Below are 26787 nucleotides of genomic sequence, written 5' to 3'. Positions count from 1 at the left end.
TGGCCGAAGAACATATATACATATATATATACATAGGCATCCCAAAATTATACCAAAATATCAAAATAAGCCCCTATCTCTCCCTCAACCTCTATGAGGAGCAGCATACACAAGTTACTTGGAGAGTAAGCTAAATATATATATACATAAATATAAACAGAAACCCAAAATACATCCAGGAACTACTTCGCTTCAAGATCCAGATGCCTAGCGAGGAGCCTCTTAACCCGCATCTGAAAAACAACAACATAGTATGGGATGATAACCGGAGGTTCTCAGCATGGTAAAAGTGCCACGCGTATAATAAATAAGGTTCTGAAAATGCCATAGGCAATCCTAGAGCTCCCTCATTCAGTTATCCAAATTAATTACTAAACAGAAACCATAAATAGGGGTAGGTATTCTAAATCTACCTAACTTACTCAATTTCAATCCTAATCTAACACCAAACCATTTCTCCTTTTCCTCCATCATCCACAATGCAATAGAAACAAGCAACCAAACAAGTTCACGCACAAGTAATGAGTAGATAGTACAAATAGCAAGTATAACAGGTAGCAGGTGATATATATCAATTAGGCAAACCCAGGAAATGCATAGCAATCAAAACAAACAAATGCATATGATGCATGCCTGTCCTATGGCTGATGGGGCCCATCTGTCAGTTATCTAGCCAACCCGACAAGTCCGAAAACCTTAGACTGTCCCCCGTCGCGCATCCCCAAGAGTCTATGCATAGAGTTCACATTCAATCATCATATAAATCACTCAATGGGGGCTATCCATACCCGGAAATTTATACGTGCCCGGTCACCCTTACGATGTAGGGTCAACAGAGTATCGAGATTCAACCTGGAACACGCCGTGGCGAGCCACGGTTTTTACCCAGGAAAACTCGTATCTCAGATATCATTCTTAATAAGCCATTTAATATTCATAATCATTGTTCAGTCATGTATCAAGCCATGGCATCATTACTTCATTCCATAGTCACTTTCCCTTTCACATAACTTATCATATTTACTTCTTTCTTCATTCCCAAGTTACCCTAAAATCCTAACTTCTGCTAGTTACTAAGCATGCTAGTAGAATCTAAGGTTAACAGGGCAAAAATAAGGGTTTTAGAGTCTAAAACCATGTTTAGAATAGAAAAATAAAGTGCTGAAAAATAGGGCGTGTGCGTATGCACACACCTGTGCGTGCACAAAGCTCGAAAAAGAAAGCAGGACGTGTGCATACGCACATATGCGTGCGTGCGCACACATCACTTGGTGTGCGAGCGCCCCACCTGTGCTGGCGCCACCAACAGAAGACTCGCCCTGGCGTGTGCGTGCGCACAAGAGTGTGCGTACGCACACTTTATGAAAAATACCAGGTGTGCGGGCGCACAGCTATGTGCGTGGGCACACATCAGAATACCTGGTTCTGCTGCAACCTTTAAAATTTCAGTTTTTCGCACCAACTTTCCGGCATCCATAACTTCCTCTACAAAATTCGATTTTCCGCAAACTTTATATCAATTTCAAGCTTATAAAACACTCTTTAATTTAAAACAAACTTCATCATTATTCAAAATTTGTAGAGCAAGATATGGACTACCAAAGTTCATCAAAATTTATATTTTAACAAAAATACCCTAAACCCCATTTTTCACCAATTCTCATTTTCCACTCGCAAAACCTGCAAGTTTACAACATAACAAGTCTTACTCCATCATAACCAACCACTAGTACATTAATGTCCATACCATTCCATAAAATCCACACAATGATCCCAATATATCAAGATATATCAATTCTTCTTTAATGATTACAAGAACACTTATAACAAATAAATTCCATTACATAACCCAACCCTTCATTAACACATATCAACATCAACTTGAGATAACATCTATTTATTAACAATCACCAACCATAATCCATCAACATCAACATCAGCACAACCCATTATAAGCAAGTCCAAAAACATGAAATTGATAACCTCAAACCTCATAATTCCAATTTATGCTCATCAATAATTTATTCCAACAGCATTACAAACTACTCATTAAATGCAATTAACAATTCAACTTATCTTATGGTTCCTCTAACCTAAGTTTTCACAATACCGTAAATATTAAACGTGCGAAACTTAAATCATACCTTGGCCGATCACTTAGTTCACCCAAGGCAGCCTCACAACACAAAATTACAGCCCCTCCAAGCTCAATCAAAACAGCCCAAAATAAGCCTTGACCACCAACAAGCCTCCAAGTACTTCCAATTCAATTCCAATGCATATATACCCACTTAATCTACACCTAATACATATACATGTTTCAATTTCAGTTTTTTCATAGTAAATACAAGATTGAGCTAGGGTTAGAGTGTCCTTACCATACCCATGTACTCAATAGCTTGAGCCCATAAGTCCCGGAAGCTAACTTGAGCCTAAAACACCAAATTATACAAAATCTCAACACCAAAGCCCAATAAATTCAGAACTAGAAATAGAAAAATTGAGAACGAAAATGTGGCTTTCTTACCTTTCAATGTTATGGGCTTTGTAGAGCTCGACGCCGCGGACGCGTAGCCGCAAACGGTGTGACGATCGGAGCTCGAAGCGAGAAGTTATGTGGATTTGAATGAAATCAAGGGTTTTGGAATCTTCAACATGTTCTTCCCCATTTAGGTTGCTGCCCAGCGTGTTCTGCATGCTGAATGGAATGAAATGAGCTTCAGCTCATTATATATAGTGAGTTGGTTGGGCCCACGGGTCCAGTTCGGATCCGGTTCGACTGGTTCGGTTCGTTCGGTCTAACTTTGGGCCAAATTATCAAAATTGATAACAAAATTCTCGTTTCGACGAGTTCTATCCTATTTTGATATTAGTTTTGTATTTTAGCTTTCCTAATAAAATTTAATCTATTAACAAGTTATTTACCGATTTTAGCGGGATTTACACTTTGAATATAATATTTTATCTTTACTTCATAACTCGAATGACATAATCTCTCCTTTCTCATCTAGAGATTTTGAATTTGAATCTCAATCCTAACTGTTGAAAAAATAAATAAATAAACTTATATAATGTTTATAAATAATTACTTTATAAATGTTTATCATTATCTTGTTACACATAATAATGATATAATAAAATTTTTTAATGTTTTATTTAATTTAAATTTATAAATTTTATATATTCTAAAATTTAAATAACTTTAAAATTTTTATATTTATTTTTAAATAGTATTTATTTTAAATTTTAAAATTATTTTATCAAATTTATAATTTTAAAAATAAAAATATAAAAATTAATCTCTTAAAAACAATAGAAAAGTAACTGAACAAGTACCTGCTAGTAATATATACAAGCATTTAGGCTCTACCTTTTATCAAATTTGTTACGATTATAAAAAGATTAGTATTAAGATATAAATACAAAAATTAACCACACCTTAAAACTATAGTAACATAGGACTATAGGAGGATTAAGTAAAATAAGCATGTTAGCACATTAATTTAGGACAAATTATTTAAATAAAATAAATGACAATTAAAATTATCCATATATAATTTTTTCAAAAAGATTACTTGTATACACTTTTCTATAATTATAAAAAAATTTAATAAAACAACTTAATTTTAATTCATGTTACAAATTAATTAAGTTAGGTTGGTCTAGTTGTTAGCTCATTAGTCCGTTAGAAATTTAAATTGTCTTATGCATGGCAATGGATTAGTCACAGCAATAGATTAGTTCTTGGCCTACTCGAACGAAGAATACGGTGATAAACTAAAACAAATTTTATATACCCAAAACAACACAAAAGAAAATACACTTGTTAGCCATATACCCTTTATAAACATGTGTATAATCTGCGCTACACAGTGCAGCAATGAATAACATATTAATGTAAACCGTTGTTGCCTCCAATGATTTATGTTTGCTTCACCTCTTTCAGAAACTGCTATACCCTACAACGGTTTACATATAATTATGAAAAAAAAAGTATATGAGTAATCTTTTGTAAAAATTGTATATGGGTAATTTTAATTACCATTTATTTTATTTCAGTAATTTGTCTATTAATTTATTTCTTTTTTTTTTATTTTTGCGTGAAAAAACCGTATTTATTATCACTAATTGAAAGACAATTTTTAAACTAAAAAATAAGCTAAGCAACTATGAAATTCAAACCTGAATACTGTTCCACTAGGCCAAGTTGATATCTTGTTCATCACCTTTTCTTCTAACAACTATTGTGAACATGAAATTTTAATTATTAATTGATATGGTCACCATTAATACAAATCATAACTCGGCCTCATAACCAGCCATCATCATAACTCGTCATCTGCCATTATTATTCGGCCCTTATGAGCTATAACTCGGCAAAATCAATATTATTATAACCGACGTCTCAAACGGTAAGAATAAAGTCGGTTACCAAACCAATCATCAGAAATGGACAAATAGTCATCTAAAGATGCAACGGACGAGTAAATATCTATAAAAGAGAAGGTAAAGTATCTTTTGATTATTCCGAACTTGACACCATTACTGACTTAAGCATCGGAGTGTCCTTGCAGGTACACTCCACCTCCTCTGCATTGCTCACGTTCTTATACTCTACAACGAACATCAGAAGCTCGGACCCTGAAGGGACAGACATCCAACCTTGTAACATATAGCTCGGCTGATTTCAAGGAGTGAAAGCCGATCTATTTTCCAGGCAAGATCAATTGGCGCCCACCGTGGGGCCGAGGAAATCACATTTTTTCTTTTGGTCCCATCACTTCCATCTACATCCATGGCTGACGTACCGCCTCCTTCACTGTCCGAACTTATGCAAATGGTAGCTGAGCTACAACAAGCTAATCAACGAATGGCTGACGAGAACCAAATAATGGCTGCTCAAATTGCTGAGCTAAATCATGCTCGGATTGAGCACAACGATACTCATCGCCAACAGGCGGAAGACGAGGAACATCAGTCGCAACCGACTCATGTTTCAGAAACTGCTCGACACGAAGGGCAGCAGCCCGAAGACGAGACAGAAGAGTCCGAGGACCCTGTAGGCCCCTTCACAGAAGAAGTAATGAACTTCGAACTGCCGAAGAGGTTCACTCTGCCGTTAACTCTCACGCCTTATGATGGACTCGGAGATCCGAGGAAGTTCCTAAAGAAATTCCGATCAATAATGATCGTCAATGGTGCATCAGATATAGTTTTATGCCGTTGTTTTCCGAATTATTTAGACGGTCCTGCACTTGATTGGTTGTGTGCTTTGCCTGCAGGTTCCATTTCGCGCTTTCATCAGTTGGCGAAGTTATTTGAAGAATATTTCGCTGGATCTGCAATATACTTGCACGATTCTGATTACCTGAACACTGTCAAGCAAGGACCAAACGAAAGCTTAAAGGAATATATGACTCGCTTTACCAAGATCGCAATCAACATACCAGATCCCCACCCCGAGGTCCATCTGCACGCAATTAAAAGTGGCCTCCGACCCGGGAAGTTCCAGGAAACAATCGCAGTAGCAAAACCAAAGACCCTAGCAGAATTTCGAGAGAAAGCGAAAGGACAAATTGACATCGAGGAGCTCAGACAAGCTCGGAAGTCTGACAAGTCACACTTCCGTGAAGAAGATAAGAACTCGACCATTAAGAAAAGTTTTAAACTAACACCTCGATTTGATTCTTATACGCAGTTTAACACTAAGAGGGAAGACATAATCAAGGAGATCTTGAACTCCAAACTAATTAAGCCTCCAAGAAAGGCCGGCACATACCAGGATGCAAAGAACGTGGACAAGTCAAAGTACTGCGCTTTCCACCAGAAACATGGCCACAATACCGATGATTGTGTGATCGCCAAAGATCTCTTAGAACGACTAGCAAGACAAGGTCACCTAGATAAATACATCGGTGGTCACATCCAAAAACGCGGCCATAGTTCCACAACAAACGACCTCTCTGAACAACACCGAGGAAAAGAGAAGGCATCTTCAGGCCAATACGAAAGACCACGAGGTATAATCAATTGTATTTCAGGAGGATATGCAGGTGGGGGATACACAAACTCAGCAAGGAAAAGATCGTTCAGAGCAATATGCTCGGTAAAAGGACCGAAACAAGACAAAGCAATCACTAACCCACAACCAGAAGTCACTTTCACACAGGCCGACTTTAAATCCAATATACAAAATCTGGACGACCCTGTGGTAATCACCCTCCAGATAGGGGATCTATTAGTAAAAAAAGTGCTCTTGGATCCCGGGAGCAGTGCCGACGTTCTGTTTTATTCCACATTTCAAAAGATGAAGCTCAGCGACAACGTGTTACAGTCAACAGGAGGAGACCTGGTCGGCTTCTCAGGAGAACGAGTTCCAATACTCGGATCAGTGTGGTTACAAACCACACTGGGTGAGCAACCTCTTTCAAAAACTAATGATATTCAATATTTAGTAGTCGATTGTTTCAGCCCATATAACATTATTCTCGGCCGACCCTTTTTAAATAAGTTCGGCGCTATTGTATCTACAGTTCATCTCTGTGTAAAGTTTCCTCTGCAGGAAAACCAGGTTGGAACAATTCATGGCGACCATAAAGAGGCACGGCAATGTTACAACATCAGCATGAAATTCCAAAATCGCTCCACGCAACAAGTCAACAATGTTGGCCTGAACCAAAAAGAGCACACGCTAGCCAAACTGGACCCAAGAGCTGATTTCCTCGATCGCCCAAAACCCTCTGATGAACTACAAAAAGTGTATTTCAACAATAACCCTAATAAATTCACATTTGTAGGTACCTCACTCAATGCATCTGAGTTACAGAAATAACAACTTTCCTGCAAGAACATGCCGACCTTTTTGCATGGACACCATCAGACATGCCCGGAATCGATCCACAAATTATCAGTCATAAACTAGCAATAAACTCGGCAGTCCGACCAGTACAACAGAAGAAACGAAAACTCGGCGAGGAAAAAAAGAGAGCATCACTAGAAGAAACAAAAAAGCTCATCAACGCCGAATTTATCAAGGAGATCAGATTCACTACATGGCTAGCCAATGTGGTAATGGTAAGAAAACAAAACGGTAAGTGGCACATGTGCGTCGATTTCACAGATCTAAACAAAGCATGCCCAAAGGATTCTTACCCCCTACCATCCATAGACTCTTTAGTAGACAATGCATCAGGCTATGCTACTTTAAGTTTTATGGATGCGTATTCAGGGTATAATCAAATATTAATGCACCCCTCCGATCAAGATAAAATAGCTTTTATCACTGATTTCGGTAACTATTGTTATAAAGTTATGCCATTTGGATTAAAGAACGCAGGTGCAACTTACCAACGCCTTATGGATAAAGTGTTCGCCAAACAAATCGGCAGGAATATCGAAGTTTATGTTGATGATATGGTCGCCAAAACGAAAACCGGACATAATCACATCAGCGACCTTACAGAAATATTCGGCCAGATCTGCCGGTACAACATGCGCCTCAACCCCGAGAAATGTGCCTTCGCCGTTCAAGGGGGTAAGTTTTTAGGTTTTCTACTAACATGTAGGGGAATAGAGGCAAACCCAGACAAATGCCGAGCAGTGCTGGAAATGGACAGCCCTAAAACAGTCAAGAAAGTTCAACGCCTAACAGGACGACTCGCTGCACTTTCCAGATTTGTTCCTTGCCTTGCTTCAACTTCTGTTCCTTTTTTCAAAACAATTAAAAAGAAAAATAAATTCGAGTGGAACGACGATTGTGAGAAGGCCTTTTCAAAATTAAAAATAACACTCTCACAACCGCCGATTCTACAAAAACCCCTACAAGGGGAAGATCTATTTCTATATCTGTCAGTTACTAATTGGGCGATAAGTTCAGCCCTTGTTACAGAGAGAAACAAAGTTCAGCATCCAGTGTACTTTGTTAGCAAAACTTTCCACCAGGCCGAACTCAATTATCCAAGGATCGAGAAGCTCGCGTTAGCACTTATATTCTCGGCGCGACGTCTCCGACCTTATTTCCAGAGCCACGTTATCCATGTCAGAACCGATCACCCATTAAGACAAGTGCTACACAAGCCAGAAATTGCAGGACGACTAATAAAATGGGCAGTCAAATTATCCGAGTTTGACATAAGATACAACTCCAGAGGACCTATCAAGTCACAATTCTTGGCGGATTTCATTGCCGAGCTTACAATACCATTCGAGGAAGATCATGCAAAACAATGGATTTTATACGTGGATGGCTCTTCAAATCATGGAGGCTGTGGTGCAGGAATTCGTCTCGAAGCCGAAGATGGATTCATCTTGGAACACTCAATACACTTAGCTTTCAAAGCAAGCAACAACCAATCCGAGTATGAGGCATTACTCGCCGGACTCAGACTCTGCTTAGATCTTCAAATATCGACGATCAAGGTATATTGTGATTCTTTGTTAGTCGTACAGCAGGTAAATGACCTCTTTCAGGTAAAAGATCCTCTACTCTCTAAATACTTGCTATTAGTAAAGAAATTATCATAGAAATTTGTCAAATTTGAAATAGAACACATTCCACGTGAACAAAATCAGAGAGCAGATCTCTTATCTAAGCTCGGCAGTACCCAGTCCAAACTATCTACACTACAACAGTTCACAATAACATCACCCACTGTTACTCTGATAAACGTGTTAAGTGTGTCACAGGTAACAGATTGGAGGAACGACTTCATACACTTTCTAGAAACAGGTGTAGTACCAGACGGGGTCGAAAACAATAAAAAGTTTCGACGGCAAGCATCCTTCTTTACAATCCTCAATGGAGAACTATATCGAAGAGGTTATAATCGGCCCCTACTCAAATGCCTTAACAAACCCGAATCGGACATTGCTTTAGCCGAGGCACATAAAGGAATCTGCGGCACCCATACCGGAGCTCGGAGCTTAGCATCAAAGATCCTTCGAGCTGGATTTTTCTGGCCGACTTTGTAGCAGGACAGCCAACAGAAAATCAGGTCATGCAACAATTGCCAAATACATGCACCACTGATACACATACCTGCCGAACAGTTACATCACTCGGACATTAGTTGGCCATTTAACCAATGGGTCTAGATATACTCGGGCCATTCCCTACGGCACCGGGCCAGGTAAAATTTCTTATTGTCGGCATTGATTATTTCTCCAAATGGGTGGAGGCCCAACCTTTAGCGAAAATAACATCACAACAAATGATTACATTTTTTTGGAAAAACATTATTTGCCGTTTTGGCATACCTAAGCATATTACAACTGACAACGGTCGCCAGTTCGCCGATCAGAAATTCCAAACTTTTTGCAGAATCTAAAAATAAAGCAACATTTCGCCTCTGTTGAACATCCTCAAACGAACGGACTAGCTGAGGCCGCAAACAAGGTCATCTTACATGCACTAAAGAAGAAACTTGATGACGCCAAAGGACTCTGGGCCGAGCTAATACCTGAAGTCCTTTGGGGATACAACACCACCCCACAAACATCAACAAAGGAGACGCCGTTCCGATTGGTATATGGCTCAGAGGCCATGATACCACTGGAGATCTCCCAGAACTCTATCCGAACTTATATCAACAATCAAGAGGAAGCTCGGAGATCCGAGCTCGACGTCATCGAAGAAGTCAGAGAAATCGCCACATTGAGGCAGCGCGCAGCGCAGCAAGCAATAGCTTGACAATACAACAAGACGGTCAGAAACAGATCCTTCGTCACAGGAGATTTAGTCCTCCGCAAAACAGAAATTGCTCGGAAACCACCAACACATGGAAAACTCGCAGCCAATTGGGATGGCCCGTACCGAGTATCCAAAGCACTCGGCCAAGGAGCATACAAACTAGAGTCACTAGATGGCAAAATCTTGCCTAATACATGGAACGTGTCTTCCCTAAAGAAATTTTATAGTTAAAAAAGACAGGGACAGGCTTGTACTCTTTTTCCTACTACCAAGATTTTATCCTAAAGGGTTTTGCTTGGAGAGTTTTAACGAGGCTAGCCTACCTGCACCTTTGTATGTAAAAGGTTCAAATATAAATGAGACGACTAATGTTTTATCTTTGCTACTCTATCAAATTGATCTTATCAATCTATCCATATAGCTCGGACAAATACCACTACTCATCTAAGCTACAAATCAAATAACACACTCAAACCAGAAATACCAATAAACTCGGAAAAAATCCGAACAGTCACAAACAGCTTTTATAAAAAGCACCAAATTCAACATTCATACAAGTCAATCTAACAAAAGTTCAAAAAACAGGAGCCATACTGTTATCAACTTACAAAACACATTCAAATTAAACTTATACAAAACAAGTTCAAAAGAAACTTTTTCTAAACGTTGTCAGCCCCATCCTCTGCGTCCCCATCATCTTCAATAAGCTGACCATCTCGAACTATCTTCCCAGGATCCATGCCAGAAATATCGGCTTCAGGAACCAGAAACTTAACCTGCAACCTTGCCCTTTCAAAACCTTCAACGAACGAATCCAAAATCTCATCCGCCTTTTTCTTTTCCATATCCTTAAACTGAGCAGTCACCTCAATCAGACGACTTTGCACGTTCACCAAATCGCTTTCCTTTTTCTTCAAATCCTCAACATCTTTAGAATAGCTTTCCCTAGTCTCTTTCAACAACTTCTCAGTCTCAGTCAAACGAGCTTGAAGCTCAGCAGCAAGATTCTTACACTTAACCAACTCCTCCTTCAAAACAGACACCTCCACCTTTTCAGAAGCAACTCCCTTATATTTCAACTCCTGACTTCGCCCAAGACTTGCAAGGCGCAACCCAACAACCTAGAAAGCAAAATAAACTCATAAGATTACCAAACGAAAAATAAGGTAAAATCAGTAACTTATTACCTGCATATATTGACCAATGGCCACATCCCCGACCTCCTTGGCAAGAGTCACATCAGCAGACGATTGGCAATACTCGTCCACCACAGCCATGTACGGATACTCTTTTTCCCACACCGAAAATGCCTCGCTCTCCTCAGAAACTTCGTGAAGCCTTTTTTGATTTCCCATAAAGGCCTGTATCTCTTCCAGAGGGACAACTAACTCTTTTTCATCAGAATCATCTGATAGCTCCACAAGGTCGGATTTCTTTCTCTTCTTCACAATCACCTTCCTCCGCCCTTGACGAGGCTGCGAAACCTCGCCAGTCGCAACAACCTTCTTGGCATTTGACGACGATACCTCCTTCTCAAGATTCTTATTCTTGAACCGCGTCCTCAAAGATGCAGCAGAAACACCTGGATACTTTCCACCTACAACAACAAATTGGTGTCAGAATTCTCAGAAAACAAAAATGGGGACGGACATTAATGTAAAAACTCACCTAAATACTCTACAACAGCAATTTTATCATCCTCCCACTTCAGCAACTCATACATCAATATCAAATTTTTCCGATCAACATTCTCCACCAAAAACTCTATCAGACACTCATTCCTCGGCGAAATCACCTCTGGGCCGAGTATATTTTGCGGCTCCGAGCACCAAAAGAGAGGAAATTTCTCAGCAAGATTTTCATCAATAAAAAATGGGAAATCCTCCTCTGCACTCCTAACCTTAAAATACATCTCTTTGAAGTCTTTAAAAGAAGACTTGTAAAGTTTGAAAATCCCAAATCCGGGAGTACTATTGAAGTTCACCCACCCCCCCTTCCAAACCCCCTTAGCTTGAAATAAAGAAAAGAATAAATCCACAGACGGCACTTCCTCTAGATATTCCATTAAAACTTCAAAGGATCTCAGGAAAGCCCACCCATTAGGATGAAGCTGTAAAGGAGCACAATTGAGCTGCTTAAGAATCTGACACTCAAACTCAGTAAACGGAAGCCTAACCCGCAACTCTTCAAGCACACAACTGTGCATGTAGAAGAACCCAAACCCCAACTCTCGGTGATAAATCCTATCATTTACACTACATGGTAACAATTCCACCTTCACCCCAGAACCCGCCCTCACTATTCTACTCACATCCACCTCCTTCACCGCCGCATCATCAAAAAATAGTGAAACCCGTGACTTAACATCTTCCCCCACCCAATCATAGGACCAATCCACCTTATCCTTTTTCTCTTTCTCAAAACCCATTAGAGTCAAAGACAGTAGCAGAAAGAAGAAAGAAAAAAGAAAACGCAGAAATGGATCAGAACCAGAAAAGAAGACTCATACCTCTCTTGCTCATTCTTCAAAGAAGCAAGCATATAACAAACAGCAAACAAAGACAAACGAGAGATCTGAAGGGATTCAAGCAATTAAAAGGACAGAAAGTTCCAAATAATAACCCCCACTCCCAAAGCCACATCAAACAGTAAACCCAACGTTGGGAATCAGCAAACTTAAATGCAACCATCATTCTTTCTCTTTCCTCAAAAAATAACGGACACGACTCCCCACGTACCCAAAATTCAAAACACTTAACCATCTTTTAATGAAGTAAGTTGATCTGGGGGCTCATCCACTAACCCACACAAGCCGAGTTATAACTCATCAAAAATAAAGCTCAACCTGCTTCATTAAAATCCTCCTCAGGCTAAGCTTGGGGGCTGTGATATGGTCACCATTAATACAAATCATAACTCGGCCTCATAACCAGCCATCATCATAACTCGTCATCTGCCGTTATTATTCGGCCCTTATGAGCTATAACTCGGCAAAATCAATATTATTATAACCGACGTCTCAAACGGTAAGAATAAAGTCGGTTACCAAACCAATCATCAGAAACGGACAAATAGTCATCTAAAGATGCAACGGACGAGTAAATATCTATAAAAGAGAAGGTAAAGTATCTTTTGATTATTCCAAACTTGACACCATTACTGACTTAAGCATCGGAATGTCCTTGCAGGTACACTCCACCTCCTCTGCATTGCTCACGTTCTTATACTCTACAACGAACATCAGAAGCTCGGACCCTGAAGGGACAGACGTCCAACCTTGTAACATATAGCTCGGCTGATTTCAAGGAGTGAAAGCCGATCTATTTTCCAGGCAAGATCATTAATAAAACAAAAATTACAATTTGAAAAAGAAATTCGAGAGATTTAAAATAAAATAAAATAAACAGATCAAATCATGGAAAAATAATAAAACAAATTATGCAACGTATAAACCTTATTATTTGGAACAACATTGGTTGATGGATCATTAGGAACATCATTAAACTCTTTTTGATGAAATTCTTTCAAAAAATAGTTCTTGAAATATATCTTCATAGAAAAACTTTTGCGTACAGTAGATATAACTAAAAAATTTAATAATACGCTGTGGAATATAAAAGTCGCTATCGTCTAATATTGGATATTGATTATCTTTAAATAATTCTCTTCATTTACAAAGATTAGTTCATGAGACACATCAACGTTAAAAAGTATCAATTTATTCTAATGAAATGCTTTTACAAAATTCTTGGTATAACCTAGGAAGTGGTGGCAAATAATTTTCACTATTTTTTTATCCTCCATGCATTCTATAGTTAAAAAAAAGAAGTAGAAAAAAACTATGAAACACTTGTATTGTTAAAAGAAGAAAAAGAAGATAAATAGTTGTGAATTATAAATTTTTTATGGTATATATATATATATATATATATATATATATATATATATATATATAAGTTCTTATCTTTAAATTGTACAAATATGTAACAAAAAATAAAAATATGATAAGATAATCATAATAATAAATTAAACTAAAAAATAATTTTTTTTTGTTAGAATTTATATTAATTTTATCTTAAAATTGATTTATTAAATTATCTTTTACTTCACATAGAAATAAAATGTACAAGTTGCTATCTTATAAAGTCAACTACAAAATCTACTTTTATTTTAAAAGCGATATTTTATGTGTTTTTTTTAAATTAAGGATACGGTGTTTGATACAACAAATGCTTTGAAAGAAGGTTTGTAATTTTGTATCCTAATATAGGACTACTCTTATGAAGCAAATATTTGTTATTATTATTATTATCAATCATAACACTAATTTAGTCATTCTATCCGCTTCATTTACAATTATTAAAATTAAATTTAATAGAAAATAATTTGATTAAGGCCATGCGAATGTACCGGTGACCTACTAGTATAACTTTTGTTCTATGAATGTCTTTTCTTTTCTCTTTTTGTGGAATGAAAATCATTTTCTTCTTTTATTATATCTTGCTTTCATTTATTTATTTAAGGCTGCCATGATACATATGGTTCAGACTTCACGATAAGTAAGAACAAAAATATAATTACAAAAATTATTTATTTTAATGTACAAATAATATTTTTTTTTATTTTGATTCATGAAAAAGAGACAATAATAACATTAATAAAACAAAATTTTATTAGTGATACCATGTAAATACATCACAGTAAGTTGGAGTAATTCACTAATTGTATAAATACTTAACAAATTAATTAGTGTCATACTTCGTCTATAATCTAATTTGTGTTAACCTCTTTTTATACTAACTCTCAACTCTTTTTTCAAATGACAAGCAAATAAAATATAAAAAAGTAATCATTAATAACAGTATAAAAATTATATAAAAATATTTTATAATTAATTTCTATGGATCAAATACTTTCAAAAAGTTCTTATAATTAATATATTGTAAACTAATAACTTTTTGAAAAAATAATCCCCCATCCAAAATTCCCTTCGGCTTAGCTATCAAGACTCTAGATAGAAACTATCGAACTAGCCCATCGTTCCCTTCGGCATTGCCATCAAAGCCGGAGAGCTAGGGAGTCGAATATTATTAATAAGAAAAGTTATGAATTACAATTACATCTAAAATGTTCCTGTTCATAGACAAGTCGCATATTCCTACCTCATTGTTCTTTAGACATAGTTATAAAACTCGAATTGGACCGATCGATTCGACCGAAAAATTAGTGAACCGAACCCTAATTCAGTTCGGTTTACTATTTGGACCGTTTAAGAAAGAAAATCGGTGTGAACCGATAAGAATCGGATCAAACCGATCAAAACCGACGAAAACCAGAGCAAATCGGTCTAACCGAACCGGCTTGAAAATTTTGTTAAAAAGTCTCCACCAAGAACCTCTTGAGAAAAAGCGTCTTCCACTTGCCACTTAGTCATTGCGCTTCTTATTACTATATGTGACAAATACATAAATATCTAATTTAATTTAATTTTTGTTTTTTTATTTTTTAAATTAATTATATTTTAATTATATACCATTATTAATATAAATATAAATTTCACTAAAAATTTATTAATTTACTTGATCTATTTCAATGCTAGTATTGTGATTAAGGTTATTTGTTTTGATATTAGTGTTAAAATCTACTGATATTATAGTTAAATAATAGGCTTTGTGAATTAATTATTTTTTTATTGTGTCAAATTAAGATACTATTGTAGTATTACTGATAAATTTTATGATTTTTTTATATTAGTTATTTTTAGAAGTTGAGACTTGATTCTTCATAAAATGTTAGTGAAGATATGTATTTCAAATTTTAATTTTAAATTTTTAACTATTTTATATTTTATATTTACGTGAGACCGATTTTATCGGTTTAACCAATAATTTATCGGTTTAACCAATAATTTATCGGTTGAACCAATAAACCAGTAGTTTGACCGATTCGATCACCGATTCGGTTCTGACAACTATGCTTTTAGAAACCTAGCTAAGCTATTATAATGCCTTGGAATTGGCACACATTCACATCATAAAAAATTAAAGAAAACTAAGCTAATAACTAATTCGAACTAGATACATGTTATCCTATATTTTCATTTTTCAACCTAAATAAAAATCTTTACTCCATTTACATGTTCTTCCTCCTTTAAGCAAATCCTCCATCCATTAAAAATTTTGGATTAGGGTACAATTTCTAGATTGGAAAACAACTAATAAAATAGTGTAACTATCATGGGTAATAGAGAGTTTAAAGTAGCCAATTTAATATTTCTTATATTAGTGAAAATTGAATTAGTCTAACTAATTAAGAGTAAAGAAATGACTTATAATGATCAAATTACATCATAAATATTTTTTCTTAACTTTTTTCCTTTAGCTAATCTTTTTCTACGTATAAAATATTTCTGAGCATGACTAACAATTTGTTGATAAATTCTTGTTTTGACATAATATTTGAAAATTCTTGACCAATTTGTACCTTCTGTTTGGTATCCTCTAACAAATAATCTATCAAAACATGATTTTTGAAATAAGTATTAACAAATTTTACACTAAAAATTTTTAAACAAAAACATAAACTATTTAATTAGTAATAATTTTTTTCTATTTTGGTTTTCAGTCCAACTAGAAATGTTATTATGTCAACCAGTCAACCATTGTCAAAACAAAACAAACTTAGCAATCAACAAAACTATGCCTCATTTGTAATTACTTTAGAGCTCTTTCAAATTGGTAGTTATTGATGCACAGGTACTGAGGTACATAAGAAAGCTTTGATTAAGAAGAAAACAATGAAGTGAAGCAGAGTCGGATTTACAAAAGAAGAATGTTAGACTTATATATTGTAGGCAACGTAAAACAAAGTAGAGATATATCTAAAACAAGAGAAGTGCTCCTATATGCTAATACTAGTTGTTTCACTTTCTTCTTTTGTGTAAACACCAATATTCAACTAGATAATAAATAAATAAATAAATGAAAAAAAGGAAAAAAGAAGCAATATAATAATAACAATAATAGAGAAAGTCTAGGGGCCAACAACTTTTGTATTTTGTGGCCAGTACTTAATCATCAAAAAAAAAGTGAGTGATTTTTTACCATTGAATATAATCTCATACCATTAAAAACATTATTGATGGCAAATTAATGGTTATAAAACACAAAAATTACTGGCTCCTATCACTCTTCATAATAATAATAATAATAATAATAATATAATAAGGGATAAGTATTGTTTTGGTCCCTCATGTTGAGGGTTGGAATCGAAACCGTCCCTGGTGTATATTTTGATTTAAAATCATCCTTAAAGTCGTATTTAAATTTAAAATCGTCATTTCTAATAAATTTTTTTAATTTATTCATAAACTACCCCTATAAAAAAAATTATAAAATTAAAAAAAAAAAACAAAAGAAAACGCGTGGGGGTGGAGGGAGGGTATTCGAAGGGGGAGGGGAGGGAAGGGGGGAAGGGGAAGGGGGGGGGAGGGGGGACAGCGCCGGCGTCGAAGAGAGAGAGGAGGGGAAGTGGAAGAAGCTGGAGAAGATGAGGAAGAAAATAAAGGGGACGCGAGTTTGGGGTGGGGGGGAAGGGGAAAGGACGTGGGGTGTGGGTGGGGGGAAGGGGAGATCAGAGGGGGAGGGGGAAGGGGAAAGGGGGGAAGGGGACGGCGGCGATGAAGGAGGAAGGGGAAAGGACGCGGGGTGGGGGTGGGGGGAAGGGGAAAGGACGCGGGGTGGGGGTGGGGGACGGCGGCGGCGAAGCTTGGAGCCGCCGTCGCCGTGGTGGTCCCATCGTCATTGGAGATCGCCGCCTCTGCCTCTGCCTCGCCGCCTTTGTCTCGCCGTCTCTGCTCGCCGCCTCTGCTTTGTCGCCTCTGCCTCGCCGTCTCTGCTCGCCGCCTCGCCACCTCTGCTTCGCCGCCTTGTCGCCTCTGCCTCGCCTCTGCTTTCTTGTTTCTGTTTGGTGTTCTTTCTGTTTCTGTTTGGTGTTCTTTCTGTTTCTGTTTGGTGGTGGTGGTGGTGGTGGTGGTGGTGGTGGTGGTGTTGGTGTTGGTGTTGGTGTTGGTGTTGGTTGTGGTTGTGGTGGTGCTGTTGGTGTTGGTGATGGTGGTAGAGGAGGTAATTGTGTTGGTAGTGGTGAGGGTATTTTTGTCCAAAAAAAATTAAAAGGACGATTTTAATACGAAAAAAAAACGTTAAGGATGATTTTAAATCAAAAATTACGATGGGGACGGTTTCGATTCGGACCCTCAACGTTGGGGACCAAAATAATATTTATCCCTAATAATAATAAATACCTATGTTCATCTTCAGTCCAACAAGAAAATTTCTTTGTATTGTTGGTGTTGGCAGATTGGTTTTGTTCCCTTGTTGCTGCCTCCATTGGTGCTGCCATTTGCGTTGCGGCCACGACTACCTCCGCCCTGCCATGATAGAAATAAACAAATTATTTGATAATAAATGAATTTTATATAAACAATATAATTTTTTTCTTTAAAAAAAAAACGAAACAAATGTTTGTGTTATTTATTAACACTTTGCAAATTATTTAATGATAAAATAATTTGACTACCAAGTACTCCAAAATTTGTCAGTTTAAATTTTTTTTTTTGATATAAGATTATTTTGACTCTTTTTGTAAAGAAAAATATACCGTTTTGTAATTTTAAAATAATTTATTTATTCAGAAAACAAATCGAAGGAAAAAAAAGTTCATTGTTTATACAGTTTGTTCATAAAACTTATAAGAAAAAAAATATAGAATAAGTAATTAAAAAGAAAGAAAGAAAGAGAGAGAGAGTAGAAAAAGAGAATGAAAATATGTATAGGCTAAAAATAAATAATGAAATAAAAAGAAAATGAAAATATGTAGAATACAAACCTGAGGCGGTGATGGTGGGATTGTTGTTGTTACATTGATGATGGGATGGAGACAGGGTTGTTGTTACAGCATTTAGAAAAGTGTTTTCAGTATAACTGTTATGGATGACATTGATGTTGTTCATCAGCTTCTTGAAGCATTCTTGCAGTTGAGCCGGGGTCTAGAGATGGGGTCTTTCCAGGGCAGCCACCAACTCCCAGCGGTTGTGTTTAGCATCCTGAAAACAATTGACAATAAATGACTCAAAAGCTTTGTTTTCCTTCCAAGTCCAGATCTGAGGTTGCATAGGTTGGAACTGAGGCTGAGACTCAGGTGGTTGATAACCACACACGTCAGCAAGAAACTGCTGAGGATGAGGGTGGGACTGAGACTGAAGCTGAGGCTGAGACCAAGGTGGTTGATAACCACATACGTCAGTGAGAAGCTGCTGAGGCTGAGGTTGAGGCTGCATAGTTTCCGGCAACAACCATATTGAACCGAGAATGAGACTGAGGCTGAGGTTGATAACCACACGTGTCCGTGAAAAACTGATCTGTAATCTCCCTTACATCAGGCTGTGACTTGGGCTGGGACCGAGACTGTAGTTGAGGTGGTTGATTGCCACCCACGTCAATGGCACACTGCTCTACCATATTTCTTCTATCCGGCTGTAGCTGAGGTGGTTGATTATTACTCACGTCCGCATCTAGGTTATCATATCCCAAGGATCCATCGTTGAGAAAGTACTTAGTTCTTCTTATTTTTAGATATAGCATTTATATAAGCTTCAGACAGAGTGTGTCAATTTAAATTATATTATAAAAAAATAGAAAGTTTTTATTTTCAAATTATGTTTCATTTTAAAATTCTATTTCATTTTCAAAATTCCATTCTAGGATAGACCGACATAATGAAGATACTAAAAGTAGCATGCATTTGGTTAATAAAAGAAAGTATCTATAAACAATAAAAGAAACAAAGTATCTATAAACAAACTGATTTTCAAAATTATAAATTAAAAACAAAAGAGTTGACTCGACAAAATTTGTTCAAAATTACAAATTAAAAACAAAAGAGTTGACCCTGGCAGTGCTCGAGGCGATCGTCACGACGGTGGAATCACCACGAGCTGGATGACGTCATTTCTTTCTTCATTATCTTGTTTGGATTTTTTTTCTCTTCAGACACAGTGAAAAGTGTTTTCTGCCTTTTCATTTTTTCTTTTTGAATCTCAAATTTCTTTCTTTTTCTGTTTGTTTTTTGAGAATGTTCATCGGCATTAGAGTAGGGTCACCGGAGGAACAGATCGACAGCAAACGGTATTATCTTTCGAGTAGTGTGTATGAATGAAGCAATGATGTCGGCGTTGTTTTTCTCTTGGAGAAAGAGAGAAAACAGTGATTATGGCTAATGCTGAGGGAACATTGCTGGGTTTTTTTTATTGAAATAAATATAAAAAAAATTATTTTTCTAAATACGCATAGAAGAATGCGCAGCACCAAATCATGAAAGCACCCACAAATTAAAAATAGCCTCTATCTTAAAGCTGCGCTCGAACATTCCATAAATGGCATCCAAGAAATAGGTATGTCAATGGCGGCACACATAAATTGGGCCATTCCAATTCTGGCACATATTAAATGGACTTCCTCGTTTTAATTTTATTAAAACCAGTATTTTAAATAGGAAAAAAATAGTTTGTTAAAAATATCCCCCATTTTAAATGTACTTATCAAACAAAATTAATTCTTAAGGAGCCAGAAATCCCATGACAAAGAAAGATTAATCTTTGACAAATCAACGTTTCAAATTATCAAATTGGTGGTTTAACTAACTTAATTAAACTATAGTATATCCGGTAGATCAAAGATTACATAATTTAATTAAGAGGAGTGATAGGTGACAGCAACTTTTGTGATTTTTAGCCATCAAGTAGCCATCAATGACGATTTTAATGGTGTGAGATTGGTTTGAGATTTCATCAAATGGCTCATTCTTCTTTGCTGGTTACATGCTGGCCAGAATTTAATAAAGTTGCTGGCTCCCTAGACTTTTCCTTTAATTAATTAAGTGCGTGACTGGAATTACAATCGTTTAAGCAATTGATTCTTTATTTGCTCTCTTATTAGTTTCATTTTTTAGGCAATTAGTTCTTCTCACTTAATATCATTGGAAGACGGTGTTCGATCTTGTATGTGGTGAATAATAATAAAATTTTAATTCACAATAATCTTGATGGCAATGCTAAATAAATTATTGTGTAGTTAGTGTTTGATGTTTTATTGTATATGATATGGTAGGTGAAAATAAAAAATAAATGTGAAATGTGTGTTAATGTATATTTTGTTGTTGTTTTTTTATTTTTTTTACTCCTATTAGAACTCTCTCTTCCTTTATTGAAGTCAAGAACTTGCTATAACTAATTATAAAAATAATAGCAAATTATATAAAAATAAAATCACATGTGAAAAAAATAAAATTAAAACTAAAATTTCATACCATATAATGTTACATACAAATTTAATAATAAAAATATAGCGATAAAATGATTAAAAAAAAAACTGAAAGGAATATATACAGGTGGTTCAGATTAGGGGTGTTCGCGGTGCGGTTTGGATCGGTTTTGAGTCAAAAACTCATCCGATCCGAACACTAATTTACTTGCGGTGCAGTTTGGATTGGATGATGTTTTAAAAAAAATCCGATCTGATCCGATCCAATTTCAAGCGGTTTGGATTGAATTGGATTTGCGGTTTTGTAAATTAAAAAAATTAATACATATAACAAGTCTCAACATCAAATTTTAAATAATTAACAATAACGTAACAAGTCTCAACAATATCTTAAAAAGCCAACGATAACATAACAATAGAAATAAAATTATAGGTTAGTTAAAATAAACAAATCAATAATATTTTGATCATAAAATATTTATTAAATAATAATAATACATGAATAATATAAAAATGTATAACAAATTGAACATGTTATAAGCATAATTGTAAATATAATAATAAAATAATAATATTATAGCACATTGTGCGGTTTGAATTGGATTGGATCGGTTATGAAAAGTAGATCTGAAATCCGATCCGATCCAACGGTTTGCAAAAAATAGAATCCAATCAAATCCGAATTAGTGCTATTTTAATCGGTTTCGGTTTGGATTGGATTGGATGAGCGGTTTAATTTGGATCGGTTTGAATTTGAATACCCCTAGTTCAGATAGAACATTATTTTAAAATGATGATGGTCAATATTTTCAACAGATAAATCATTACGTGAAAACAGTGGTGGAGAGCCAATACTTTCAGATTATTACAACTTAATTGTTGCATTTCGTGTTTGGTACCAATAAATTGGGTCTAATTCGCGTCTGACCCCTTGAGTTCTCCTTTGTCTCCATTTCGTGGGTATCACCTCTGTGATGGCCGAATTCGCGTTCGCTGTACCTGAAAAGTCCATTTCGTGAGCGCCATACATAAAATGGATTTCTGCCACCATTTCGTGGACGCCAACACTGAAATGGAGGCTATTTTTAATTTGTGGGTACTTCTATCATTTTATAAATATCAGCATTGATATGGAGGCTATTTTCAATTTGTAGGTGCTTCTCATGATTTGGTGTTGTGCATTTTAAAAAAAGTTTTGATTCATGGTATTTAAGGAAATAATAATTTTTTTATATTTATTTCAATAAAAAAGCCAACATTGCTGTTTTACATTTGGAAGGGGAGAGAAAAACAAAAGCGTTGACAAGTAAATTATGTAAACAATTTTTCAATTAAGCAATTTAATCAATCTCACTCCATTTTTTATAAGTATTAAATTAATAAATAATATTAGATTAGATAACTAACTTTTTTTTAAATTATTTTAAATATCTTTTAATTATACTCTTTTGTTACTCTTTTAATGGTATATTTTTTTCAATTTTAACCTTTTTTAATTTTAACCTTAATTTTTACTCTAAATTGAAAAATTCATAGATTAATGGAATTTTGAATTTAAGATCAGGATTAAAATAAATAATAGTGACTAATAGTTGATTATTAAAAAATTAATAAAAAATATATTTAAAATATAATTGAAACATCAAAAATAAAATTAAAATAAATTAAATATTAGAGACATTTTTAAAGTTTTTAAAAATATTTTAAAAAACAGAAGCAGACCTTATCGATTGATATATTTTTAGTAATAGAATTTCTAATTGTGTTATTCATTGTTATGAAAAAATTAAGCGTTTTAATTTATTATGGATATTAATTTTTTTTGGTGACTTAAAAGAAAATAAACAAAAACTAAGAAAGAAAAAAAAAAACAAGAAACTGCTTAAGAAAGGCAGTCCCGCTGAATACTACTCTCAAACTCCTTCCAAGGCAATGGAAGCTCCACTTGGGGAGAAATAGTCCTCATTGCAGTCTTTGTCATGATGTCTGCTACTGTATTTGCATCTCTCAAGATCAACCGAAGATCAGCACGCCATTTCCAAGACATAATATCTCGGATTTTTAACACCAAAGGATTAATAAACCCAGAGCAATCTTGTAAATTATTGACAATAGTAAATGCCTCCACACAGTCTGTCTCACATATAATGTCTCTTTGTCCCGAGTCCCATGCTAAAAGAAAGCCTCTCCAAATAGCAAACAACTCTCCTTGCAAAATGCTACGACTCTCAATTGTTCCCAGACAGCCTCGTTGCCACCTTCCCTTCCAATCTCTGCTAACACAAGCAAAACTAACTCGAGCACCACTGCCAGGATAGCTAGCATCACAATTAATCTTAAAGGTACCCACTGATGGGGGAATCCAAGAGCCACTAATGGTTGAGGGGATAGATAGTCGTTGCAACTCAAAAATATTTCGGAGCTCCTTTTCTAAGGACAAAGCCATACCAATCACCTTGTCTGTGGTCCAATGCTCGTGAGGATGAAAGATCTCGTTATTTCTCGAACACCAAATCCACCAGAGACCAGAAAAGAATCTAAAAGGGCGCTGTTTGCTATTATATAAGAACCAACTCATCAAATTCACTGGTTGATCGGAGATCCCTAAAGCTTGCCAAACAAGTTGGGCTTTTGGACAATCCCGAATACAATGTAAAACCGATTCCTGACCTGAGAAACATCGTGGACAGCTATCCGTGTGCGAAATGTCCCTCCTAAAACGAAATGCAGCAGTAGGAAGAGCCTCCCGAAGACATAGCCAGGCCAAAAATTTGTGCTTTTCTGGAACATGTTGACGTCAAAGCCAAAGCCAATTACCCCTATCCTCCCAACTAAACATCTTCTTACTGAGCCACAAATAACCACTATGAGCATCATAAACCTTTGAGGCCGCACCAGTCCAACACCAACCGACCTCTGAACCAGCTTGAACATCTGGGTTGTAAGAGTTAATGTTGCTCTGCAGAGACTGATTCAGATGAGAATAGATATTCTCAAGGTTCCACTGTCCAGATGACCAAAGGTCCAAGATCCTGAGATCCGAATCAGAAATGTAAACATAATCCATCTCCTGACATAGTCGCCCCTCTGTTCTCCATTTAGAAAACCAAAAGTTCTGTTCCAAATCCCCAATGCACCAACTAAAACCTTCCTTCAGGATATCCCAAGCTCGACATATACTCTTCCAAACATAAGATCCCCTTCCTCGAGACTGACTAAAACAATCAGCCTTAGAAGAATGGTATTTCTCCGTCAACAGTTGAACCCATAGCTTGTCGGAATGGTGAAAAAGTTGCCAAACTAGTTTTCCAAGAAGAGCAATATTGGCACAAAAAGGATCTCTAATTCCCAGACCTCCAAACTTCTTAGGAGTGACCAACACTTTCCAGTTAACTAGATTCAGGCCTCTACCATCAGCTTGACCCTTCCATAGAAAGTTTCGCATCATGGATTCTATCTTATTAGTTACCCCTTTAGGAAAGAGAGATACTTGCATGCGATAAGTAGGAATCGCAGTCACTACCGAGTTGAGCAAACAGAGTCTGTCTGCCTTATTAAGCAATCTCCCTTTCCAGCTAGCTAGCCTTCCCCGAATCTTGTCCAAAACATCGTTGAAAGTTGCACGTGTCACCCGAGAGTGATTAAGGTTCACCCCTAAATACTTGCCCAAGTTCTGGACGAATCTGATGGAGGAGACTCCAGTGAAAATCTCTTTTCTTGTCGCTGAAACATTCCTGGAGCATAGCGCTTTAGATTTTTCCACATTAACCTTCATCCCAGAGGCTCTGCAGAAATTTTCCAAAGCTACCATTACAGTTTGAACTTGTTGTCTTTCAGCTTTACAGAAAAGAAGCAAATCATCGGCAAACATCAAATGAGAAATTCTTGGACCCCCTCTAGAAACCGCAACTGGCTTCCACAAGCCCTTATCAACTTGCTGATTAATAGAACAGGACAATCTCTCCATACACAATACAAACAGATACGGTGATATAGGATCTCCTTGCCTAAGACCCCTGCTCGGAGTAAAGCTATTTAATCTATCCCCATTCCAGAGGATAGACAGTGAGGAAGCAGTGACACAACGCATAATCAGATTGACTGTCGGAGGAGGAAAGCCAAAACTCACCAGGGTTTGTTTCAGAAATCCCCAATCCACTCTATCGTACGCTTTCTCCAAATCAATCTTAAAGGCCAGGGTGCCTTTCTTTGACTTTGTCTTCTTCATAAAATGGAGAACCTCTTGTGCTACAATGATGTTGTCAGGGGTTCCTCTCCCCGGGATAAACCCTCCTTGAAGGGGCCCAATAATCTCTTTGAGATGGGGACGAAGTCTATTGACCAGGACCTTCGTTATAACTTTGTAAACCACATTACAGAGACTAATTGGTCGGAAATCCTTCATGGAAACCGGGTTTTCTACCTTCGGAATAAGAACCACAAGAGTTTCCATCATCCTTGGATCCATATCCAAACCAGAGAATGCATGACGAACCATAGTCCAAACATCAAAACCAACAATCTTCCAGTATTCTTTAAAGAAGAAAGCCTGAAACCCATCAGGGCTCGGCGCCTTAAAAGAATGCATACTGAAAACAGCCGACTTAACTTCTTCCAGAGTAACTGGCGCTGTGAGGCTACAACAGGCTTCATCATTCAGGGAAGGCAGCGGCACATCACCAAGACAACCTAAGTCTACATCCTCCGACTGGCAGAATAGGCATTTATAGAAGGATTTAGCTTCCTTTCTAAGGACATCTAGGTCCGTTTCCCACACCCCATCTTGAAGAAAGAGACCATGAATCTTATTATGCTTTCTCCGCACAAGAGTCTGGACATGAAAGAACTTGGTATTTCTATCCCCAAATTTTACCCACTGCTCTCTGGATTTTTGAAACCATAGAAGTTCCTCCTGCACAAGCGTGTTATTAAATTCCTCAATTAGCTGTTTTTCTTTTTGCCGCATAGACAAATCTTTCATTACTTCAAGTCGCTTCTGAAGAAAATTAATATGTCTCTCCAATTTGCATTTCCTAACGAAAATGTTGCCGAACACTTTAGAATTAAACTCCAAAGAGTTCTTCTGCACTTCTGAAAGCTTGCCATGCATCTCTCTGTAGCCAGCCTGCCATGACTGGTTCACAATATTTATGTACCCCGGATGAGTTGCCCAAGCTGCAATAAACCGAAAAGGTCTATTCTTTTTCGGTTGGGGACGACCTGTACAGCGTACTAGGATAGGACAATGATCAAACTGAAGCCTATTTAAAATTTCTGCGTAAGCCTCTGGAAAGAGAGATAGCCAGCCACTATTGATACAAACCCGGTCAAGTTTTTTCGCCACCTCAACACCATTTTTAACCCTTCTGTACCAAGAAAACTGTCTTCCAATAGTCTTCAAGTCAAACAGATTACTATCCCCTAGAGAGGCAGCAAGCCGATCTGCATGACGACTCGAGAAGGGGCAACCCTTAGATTCATGAGAGAATAGTACTTCATTAAAATCACCCAGAACAATCCATGGCCCACAGAAAGACGAAGACTGAGTAACAAGATAATCCCATAGCAGAACTCTGGTATTAAATTGAGGACTACCATAGATACCACTGCACCTCCAAATCACATTATTTACCTGAACCTCAACTGTAACACACTGATCGAAAGCATCAACCCATTTGCAATGAACACCCTGTATTGCAGAAAGGAACCAAATACCCCCCTTGTGTCCTGACGCCTCCACTATACCAATAGGGTGATAACCAAGTCTTTCCCAGAACAGTT

General features: G+C 36.7%; 3 protein-coding genes across 3 annotated transcripts; 2 read left to right on the top strand and 1 right to left on the bottom strand.

Moving 5' to 3' along the window:
* The first annotated feature begins 4795 nt into the window (after positions 1–4795).
* On the top strand, positions 4796–6832 carry LOC107611501 (uncharacterized). Its single transcript, XM_016313415.1, has one exon. It carries the CDS (start codon positions 4796–4798, stop codon positions 6830–6832), a length of 2037 nt encoding a protein of 678 aa, XP_016168901.1.
* Positions 6833–9083: 2251 nt separating this feature from the next.
* Positions 9084–9688, top strand: LOC107611502 (uncharacterized). The gene is made up of 2 exons (XM_016313417.1): positions 9084–9128; positions 9335–9688. The coding sequence occupies exons 1-2, from the start codon at positions 9084–9086 to the stop codon at positions 9686–9688; spliced, it is 399 nt and encodes a 132-aa protein (XP_016168903.1).
* Positions 9689–10347: 659 nt separating this feature from the next.
* LOC148549896 (uncharacterized) lies at positions 10348–12116 on the bottom strand. Its single transcript, XM_088496446.1, has 3 exons — positions 11357–12116; positions 10876–11285; positions 10348–10809 (listed from the first exon to the last, which is right to left on the bottom strand). The coding sequence occupies exons 1-3, from the start codon at positions 12114–12116 to the stop codon at positions 10348–10350; spliced, it is 1632 nt and encodes a 543-aa protein (XP_088352572.1).
* Between the last annotated feature and the right edge of the window lie 14671 nt (positions 12117–26787).

The sequence above is a fragment of the Arachis ipaensis genome, chromosome B8 (assembly GCF_059453495.1).
Source record: "Arachis ipaensis isolate K30076 ecotype BB chromosome B8, ASM5945349v1, whole genome shotgun sequence".
NCBI lineage: Eukaryota > Viridiplantae > Streptophyta > Magnoliopsida > Fabales > Fabaceae > Arachis > Arachis ipaensis.
Note: the sequence above shows the minus strand (reverse complement) of the source record. Positions and strands in the feature narration are given on the sequence as shown.